Genomic DNA, 9,576 nt, shown 5'->3' with positions numbered 1-9,576 from the left:
ATATAGCTCTAAAAAGCCTTTGAGTTTTTTTCATAAGAATATTGTCTCAAAAGAATGCGCAACACAAATTAAGGCTGGCTTATTTTCTTCATTTGATGAATAGAATGAGATAAAACTCTGCTTTTGTTTTGATTGTTATTCTATGTTTACTTTGTGTGAGACTGTACCAAAATGTTGGGTAACTGCAAAATGTTGAGTAACTTTGAAACATTGTGAGAAACAGACTTCACACAGAAAGCTAATGAAACTGGGACTTTTGCTTTAAAGCCATATAAGTTTCTTCTGACTCATTAATTATCACTAAACTAGAAACTGTGTTACACTGAGTAAAAATAAAAGAGGGAGGAATCTTGGAACTGGATAATAAAATTATAAGAGATATCTAGTTTTGATATCTAGATATCTCTCTCCCTCCTCCCCTCCCATTTTCTCCATGCATAAATCCAATTTGGATTAAAGTTTTTGCACAATCGAATTTTCCTACAATATAAGAAAAATTACAATCCATTAGAGATTTTCAAAACCATCTCATCGCCTATGCTCTGTTACAATTACAAGCAACACCAGTTCCGAAAGTAGTAATTTAAAAAAACATAAAAACATGTTTTTTAACCATTGATAACATATATATATATAAGCAATATAAATGTCTTGGTACAACTTTCCTAATGGTCTAACAATTGCTTTTATAAACTCAAAAACAATTTTGTACCAATAATGAGAGATATCTATCAAATTAAAACATAAATTAATAGGAAGTAAATCATTTATTAACAGCAAAAATGAAGTATTAATAATTCAATAATCAATTTAAACAAATAACTTGAAATGAATAGCATGAACATCAATTAAATGCTCAGGATAGACTTAAGAGATTAAGATAGATAGTAATCTTGCTTAAATGTCATCTCAACATGCAAGCTTACCATTTTAATCAGCACATTCTCCAGGATAATTATCTAATCCTGTGAATGGTGCCTTAGGTTCAAATAATCAGTTGTTAATACCCACTTATAATAATAATAATATTATTTTATTTATTCTGGGACGAGACCCTTTAGAATAAAACAGAGAAATCAATAGATGAGGGCAAAGGAGCCTCAGAGATACTTAAACAAAAAAATACAAACAGTCATTATAAAAAATAATTATAGGTTACTTTCTCACTTTTATCAGTTGAACAAGAAAAAAAAAATGAATAAATAAAAAAGAGAAAAGAAAACGATGTAAAAATAATTAAGAATCATATAATAGTTAACATACATATTTACAATTATATTAATTTACAATTTCATGGGGTCTGAACGGATAAGAAATGATTGAACAGGCAGGATTTAAAGGTCGGGAGGGTATTAGAGCGACGAATGTTGGAAGGGATGGAGTTCCATAAGGATGAGGCTCGGATAATGAAAGATCTATCGAAAGCAGCGGTTCAGTGGGCGCTTGTGTATAAATCTGAAGACCGGGAACTGGTATTGCGGGAACGAATAGAGGATTTGAATTGAAGGAGCTCGGAGATGTATGAAGGATGGCGGGATTGGATGACTTGGAAGATGAAAGATGCCAGGAAAACTTACGATGGTAGGAAGGATAAAGCCACTTCAACTCTGCATAAAAACGGGAAACAGAGGCGTTCCTAGGGATCCCGAAGATGAATCGAACACAGCAATTTATCAAATGTTTTAATTTTGCCTCGAGATCCCCAGAGACTCCCCCATATACTGTACAGCAATAGTCAAAATGAGGAAATATTAGCGAAGTGACTAGGAGCCTATGAGTTTTTAAATGGAAATAGGTGGCGGGGGTAATTTAAACATTTTAAAGTTGAAAAGGTACGGTGGGAGATATTGGATACATGGCTTTTCCAGGAAAGTGTTTGATCAAAGGTTATTCCCAGGTTTTTGATGGTGGGGTAAAATTTGATAGGACTATCGTGTAGGAACAGAGTTGGAATATTAGGAACATTTTTAAGGAGATGATTGGAGCCTATTAAGATTGCCTTCATCTTCTCCACATTTAGCTTCAACTTGTTAGCTCTTGCCCATTCACAAATCCCACCCAAATCCTCTTGATGTTTCTCTGTGGCTGGTAATAGGTCTGAAGGCGGGAAGGACAGGTATATTTGGAAATCATCTGCATAGATGTGGTATTGGGAGTGATGGATCTGGAGGGGAAGGTCATTAATGTAAATAGCAAACAGAGTAGGAGATAAAGAGGAGCCTTGAGGAACACCACAGGGAAGGAGGAGGGTCTTAGATGGAGGTTGACCTGGGACGATTACATACTGGGACCGATTTGAGAGAAAGGATTTGAACCAGCACAGGGCACTGTTGGATAGAGGAAGATTACGCAATTTAGTAAAGAGCATGTTATGGTCAACAGTGTCAAACGCTTTGGAAAAGTCTAGAAGGATGAGGATAGTGAGGTTTTGGTGTTCAATGGAGTTTTGGAGGTCATGGGTTATTGAAGGAGCGGAGTGCATTGAATAGCTGGATCGAAAGCCAGATTGGAAAGGGGTGATAAGGGAACGTTCATCTAGGAAGTTGGAGAGTTGATTTTGGACAAGGCGTTCTAACGGTTTGGAAAGGTTAGATAGAAGAGAAATAGGACTGAAGTCGTGCAGTGAGATGGGGTTGGAAATTTTCTGCAAAGGTCGGACAAGGGCAGATTTCCAGGAAGATGGGGATATGGAGTTTTGCAATGAAAAGTTGTAGATGTGGTAAAGAACGGGAATAACAACAGGGAGGCTGGATTTTATTAGTTTTACTGGAATACTATCAGGGCCATAATCATTAGTGTGGGATTTTAGGACAGCGGAAAGTAATTCATCGTAGGACAGATGTGAGAACAAGAAGTCTTCAGGATTGAAATTGTGATGTTGAATATCGAAAATAGAGGAATTATGAGCAAAGGATATGAAATGGTCATTGAGGTCATCTGGAGTCACATGGAAGGAACTGAGATTATTGATTATTATATAGATGTTGAGAAGAAGACAGGATTTTGATGGGGGAGTCACAGATGTAAAGGTCTAACCAGGTGTCGGAAAATTGGGTGTGATGGGTAGGAGAATAATCAACAATATTCCTGCAAACTCCTGTAGGGAAATCAATAATGATAATTACATTAAAATGATAGCAATAAGCAATTATGAAATACAAAAATGTATATGAACATTAAGACAACAATGGAAAAGCAGAATAAAATAAAGAAAATAAATTAACCAAATTCCGGAGATTTATTTATAAATTAATAAATAGCCAGAAGTAGTAATTCAGCAATGATGAATTTATATATTATATTTTATACTCATTCCAAAACAGATCTAATCTACAAAATATTTCAATTGATTAAAAATATCATTGGAACTGAAAATGTATCAAAGAAGGAAGAGGAAGTTTGCTCATGGAAACTACTGAAGTAATAAAATCCGGGACTAGCAGAAGAATAGTCCTGTATTCCTTAAACAGCCCAGTGCATTTAAAACCTAGCCTAATTAAAAAAAAGTGTGGTGTTGGTACTGGTATTTAGTGAGGGGAACAAGTCCGGCAAGTGGGCCTAGTGGTCCTTTTAACCAACCCATGACGGCAATCTGGGTTGCCGCTGTGTACTAACCTAGGTGGGAGTATCAAGATTCATTCTTCAGGACTGCCAAAAAATGAATATTAACTGCCCCAGGTGGGAATTAAACCCACAACGTTCCGTACCGAGCGCACTGGGACCTGGACCCCAACCCGCACGGCCATGATTTCCCTGTGATAGTGGTAAGTATTCTTAGATATTTAGGAACTGTTACACTATAGCATGTTCCATGTTGGTGACAATCAATATATAATTTATCAGAAAACAGTGAACAGACAGACAACATGGAAGAGTATCCCAATTGACATTGAAACCAATTATCATTTCTTAGTTACTGAGGCACACTATCTATAGCTCTATAATTTAAACCAATTCAGCAATGCTATCACTGCTGGCATATAATAAAACCGCAAGTCGAATGGAAAAATACAAAGATCCTTTCAAGAGTCCACAGGGCAGCTAAGATTTATATATCCTTCCACAAGACTGATTGTCTGTCATCAAAACCTTTAAACAGTCAATTAAATATAATGGGCCCTCACTCCTTTGTTCAACCAGTATGAGTTGATTCTTGTAAACTTATTCACCAGTTACCTAGAGTAGATAATCACCTAGAGATTTTGGTCAACCTTATCACTAAGAATGGATGCCCAATAGTCAGTTACTTGTCCACTCATGTACTAATCACACTTTGTTAAATGTGGTGAATACAATAGAAGATAAAGCCAAGGTTCAACAGTGATAGCTGTCGCAGAAACCGCCATGTTAACTATGACATTTGCTGCTGGTAGTGCTTTCATACTACCAGGATTTTTTCGATAGTTGGTAATGCAGTTAACACAACAGTTTACTACCACAATTATATGCCTTGACAGTGAACTGTTACAATTTATAATCTCATTAGATTATAAATTGTAACAGTTCACTTATAAGTTATTAAAAGTTATTATAAAATTGTAACTTATACATTTATAAGTTATGGATTTTTATGTTTTTTATTAGTTATTTTTCTATGGTGTTGTTTGTTTTATATCTGTGAAAAACTAGATAAGATGACTTATCTAAATTGAGTTAACTGGGTGTAAACCATCCTCAGGAGGTCTTAAAGTTGTGTTAAATTGGTTAAGTCTATTAGCTTTCCAATGAGATTTTCTAATCAATAGAAAGTAACTAGACATAACCAATTTAAAACAACTTAAAAGACATTGTGATGCTGGTTTGGCACCCATTTAACTCAACTTTTAGACTATTTGACTAAGTTTTTGAAGACTCTTATAGAGTTAAACATTCACTCACCAAATAAAACTGTTAACAATTTTAGGTTTGCTCTCATAGTTATAATTACTTTCACAACAGATATCATGTGAAAAAGAACCTTAACTTGAAGTATATGTGATAGCCTAATCTTGCGTTATTGCAACTAAGCTGTAAGGTACAGCTTATTTTATATTTGGCAGTAAAATAAGCTGTAAGTTTTTAGTTAGTAGCCAATATTTTAACTTTAACTTATAAAAATGCATTTTATAACAACATATTTTTCAACAAATAGTTATTTCAGCATGAAATAAAAATAAACTTTAATCAGTCAATATTCAGGTTTCAGAAACCATTATACAGATTAATAACAATGCAAAACTAATTATATTCTAAATAGGGAATAAAATTACCATATTTGAAAATGTTAGGAAGTGCCCTTGTTGGTTTCCCAAATACGGTCCTACTAGGGTAAGATGGCATTGGTTCATGCCCAATCTGAAAAAAAAAAAAAAAAGAAGTTTTTCATGTTTGTATCATTTGCATTGAACATAACATATTGTAAAATAACCATTGCCTATAATACCATTCACAACCAATAAACTTAATAGAAAAAAAAAAACAACATAAAAATCCTATGTGTTAATAAAACATAAATAGTATATAAACTACTCCATAAAAAAAGAGGTTAGCTTAAAAAATCTACTAATAAGTTTTTCTATGAAATTATATCAAGTTTCAACTACATTTTAATACATTAAATATATGTTTTTTATAAATGTGGGAGGTGAAATTATAAATAGATAAATATATTTATAAAAAATGGAAAAAAGAGATATTTATTTTATTGCATAACCTTAATTAAATACCAATATTAAACTTCATTTTCAATTATGGCTGCTGCAAACCTTTTGATGAATTTTCACAATTTAGTGGACTATAATATTGGATGATTTCTTCCTTTCCACAAAAAAAGTATAACTGACAAGGACTGAGGTCAGCAATAAGTTAATAGGAAATTAAATTACAATTACTGTATCAAGAAAACAGTACTCTGAGGAGAGATACAACCTCACATTAAGGAACACCCTTATAATATAAAAAAAAAATTAAGATTATGATGAAATTTAATAGTAAATTTGGTTTACAATTACCAAAATCAACCATAACAATTAATATTTTTTTAATATTGTTGGAAGAATAATTAAAACATATTTATTAAAAAATGAAATAGTTCCAGATACCAAATAATATAAATACATTTTATATTTATAAAGAAATATAATTTAATTAATATTTACAATTGCAAATTTACTTTTACTGTATTTACAATTCACTTTAATAAGAAACCAATATATTGAATAATGCCAAGTATTGAGAACGCTTGATTAAAAAGGAATTTAGTTTGATTAAATATAAATTCTACATATTAATAATTAGTCATTGCCAACTGAAGGGTATTAATACTTTTACAATAAGATATCTGGGCACAGCTTACAGCTTAGACCCTGGCAGGACACTGACAAGGCTAGATAAGGAGTCCTGAACAAATAACATGTGAATGGAATTTGCACTCTGAGGACTTTAATCTAACCCAGAAAAGGCAAGAATAAAAAGGGGGAAATCAAAGTAATCTGGACATCAGTGAATGGAAAGCCAGCTTAATTTTCCCATGGAGGAATCCTGGTTTCTTCTCACAAAGGCAAACAGCTGAACAGATGGCTTGAAAGATGTCCAAGAAACAAAGTTGGAAGAGGAGATAAAGGTATTCAAAGGTTGAAAGTCGCATAGGGCAGTATTAGCAAGAGAAAGTAGCAGAATAGCTACCACAGAAAGTGGGTACAAACAGAAAAAGCCATGAGAGTGAGCTGGCAACATGGCAACATGTTCCAATGTTTTTTTTTGGAAATTCTAACATATCTTTAGTAGAGCCAAGCAAAAATTGTATACAGAACTAAATATAAAGCTTCATATTAAACAAAAGGGTAGAAACAGGACTGAAGGCTTATTAAGTGAATCACAAAATAATTAGTATATACCAATAAGTTGTCAGGAGAAAATCAAAACCATGTTCAGAAAGTTTGGAGGCAGTGAATTTGCAGGAAGAGATAGAATATTTGTGTTGAGTAATACGGTATTTAATGCACATCGCAAATTTAATGCTATGGGATCCATACCCTATTTTGCATACAATTATATACCCACTTCTTTAAACTTTTCAGTGGCTTTACTAAACATGTCCATTAAACATCCTTTAAAATTATAATCCATTTAAGTGATTCTATTATTTTAGATTATCTTTTTTGTAAAAGTCTGGCAGTAAAAATTCTGGATAGTCTTAACAAATTTAGTGTAAGTACTACCAGTCATCACAACGTAACCTATTTTGCACCATGGAAACTAATACAATATCAAGAAATAAGTGATTCTTTAGAATTAAATTTTTACAAAATATACAGAGGTTGAATAACCAGGTTTAGGACTCTGTTATCAAAACAATGATCAAGATTTAAAATAGCACCTTACATCACCTTTCACAACTTATTCACAATTATATTGTATCATTTTCTAATTTAACAAGAATATCCATAGAATTAAAATTTATTAATGGCAAAATAACCTATTAGAATAACTAATAGAAAGGTTCAGGTTATGACAATTCTTATGTGGTTATTTTTCAATATTTGCTCATCTCCATTTTAGGTGCTGATTGGTAGGATAAAAGGTATTATTTTCTAAAACAGTGCCTCTTCCACCTCGTAAGTATAACTGACAAGACCCAGAAAAAACAAATGGTCTGGCGAAGTCAGAATAAAAAAGTATAACAAAGTAATTGGAACAATAGAATAAAATCAAATAAAAGCAATACTTAACCTGTTAGAAAGGTAGACACTTGTACATTACCTGCAATGTACAAGTGTCTACCTTTCTAAACTTGTAATGATAACACTAATTATACTATAAACCTATAAAGTAACTATTTAAGATATTTACTGAAAAACAAAAAATAACATGTTAAATGAATTCTAAAACTTGAGAGCAGTCCCAATTAAAAATTTATTTTTGTAAAATATAACAACACAGGATCAAGTACTACAACCTATAATCTCCAACAAATCATCATGAAACATATTTGACAGATACAATTCACTCTAATAAATGACCATTAACATATGAATTTCCAGAATCATCTTTTAAATTAAAAACGTTAGCCTATGCTCAAAGCATAATTCAATTTATTATAAAATATTACCTGCATGAGAAATTTGGCATAATCAAAAGGATGGGAAATTGTACTGAGGCAAATTCTAAAACCTAATGCTGAAATAAATGTATAGGTGCGATCAGCCAAATCGAAGGATGAAGCGGCCATAATAACATCAGTCAAAAAAATTGCAACCTTTGATGAACTCTCACAATTCTAGAGTTAATCGCCCAAAAATGACCAATTGGCAGGTTAGAACTCGCGAAACAGTGTTATCGCGAGATTCACTAGAATTTAACATTTTCATAACATTATAATCGATTTACAAAAACTAGTAGCTACATGTATAGAGGTAGAATTTTTTACAAATATAGAAATTTAAAAAGAAAACCAACCAAATTAATGAAGGTCAAAATACAGCACCTATTTATTGTTCATACACCTTTTTTTTCATATTTAAAATGACTTTGTTTTTATTTTAATAAATATTTGCTGTTGACATATTACTAAATAGTAATTCAACCTGTAGGGTCATGTATTTTATAGGAACACAAGATGAGAACAAAGATTGCAAGATCAAAAATAATTTATTATACGTAAAAGTAAGGAGTACTATACACTAATGTTTACTTTTACTCAATTACTATGAAGATGATGAACTACTACCACTAGATGAAAATCAAGAACCAGGATAAATTTCGCGTGGTGAAAGATCACAGGAAATTAAGTGAAAACACCTTGGACGAGCGATATCTAATCCCTAGCTTTGAGGACAACCTGGGCAGATTTGGAGGGGCGACGCTATTTAGTACACTTGACCATAAAGCAGTATATCATCAAATAAAGGAATATTATCCAAAAAACCAACATAAGACGGCATTCACGTTCAAGAGGGGGCATTACGGTAAATAAACGTCCCTATAACATTTCAACGCCTCATGGATGAATTCTTATGGGGCATCGACAGATCAATATGCCACGTTTGACGGATGACCTCTTGGCCTTGGCAAATCCGAGGAAGAGCTCTATTCCAAAGAATCCGATAATTCGGCCTCAAACTGTCTCAGGAGAAGTCAACTTCAAGGGACACACTATTTCGCGAGAAGGGGTCAAACCCGACGCTCAAAAGTGGAAGCGGTAGCGTAGAATGGTCATGCCCTAGGATGTAAAGGGGATCCTCCACACACAGTAATCTTCTTGTTCGTACTCGCACGAAGTTATCTTTGGTTTCCCTGTTGCCTTGTTGTTTGCTGATTTTTGACCCCATTTTTTAGTGCTACGAAAACGCGTATTTGGGATTTGCCAAAAACAGAACAAGATGCTATTTTATTTTTTCAGGAGCGGAATATTTTACCTAAAAAACGTACATGTAGCAATTCTCATGAAATGAAACTATATTTTGGTAAACATAACTTTTGGAAATGTTATTTAAAACAGTGTGATCAACAACTGTGACTTAGAAAAGACACCTGGTTTGAGTTGAGCAGAATTCCATTTTGTTCAGCTTTAAGATTCATATACTGCTGGTGTCAGGA

The 9,576-nt window shown here is 33.0% G+C and overlaps 1 protein-coding gene across 1 annotated transcript in view; it reads right to left on the bottom strand.

The window, feature by feature from the left end:
• LOC106690520 (mitochondrial carrier homolog 2) overlaps positions 1 to 8,343 on the bottom strand; it is a 19,429-nt gene extending 11,086 nt beyond the window's left edge. The window contains exons 1-2 of the mRNA XM_014435962.2: positions 8,090 to 8,343; positions 5,250 to 5,334 (exon numbers count right to left, since the gene is read on the bottom strand). Of these exons, the coding sequence (XP_014291448.1) occupies positions 5,250 to 5,334; positions 8,090 to 8,209 (205 nt within the window). The 5' untranslated portion in view covers positions 8,210 to 8,343. The remainder of the gene's footprint in view (positions 1 to 5,249; positions 5,335 to 8,089) is intronic.
• Between the last annotated feature and the right edge of the window lie 1,233 nt (positions 8,344 to 9,576).

The sequence above is a fragment of the Halyomorpha halys genome, unplaced genomic scaffold (genome assembly GCF_000696795.3).
Source record: "Halyomorpha halys isolate HHAL.00 unplaced genomic scaffold, Hhal_1.1 Scaffold1751.1, whole genome shotgun sequence".
Lineage (NCBI taxonomy): Eukaryota > Metazoa > Arthropoda > Insecta > Hemiptera > Pentatomidae > Halyomorpha > Halyomorpha halys.
The sequence above is the reverse complement of the archived record's forward strand: the minus strand, read 5'-3'. Positions and strand labels throughout refer to the sequence as shown.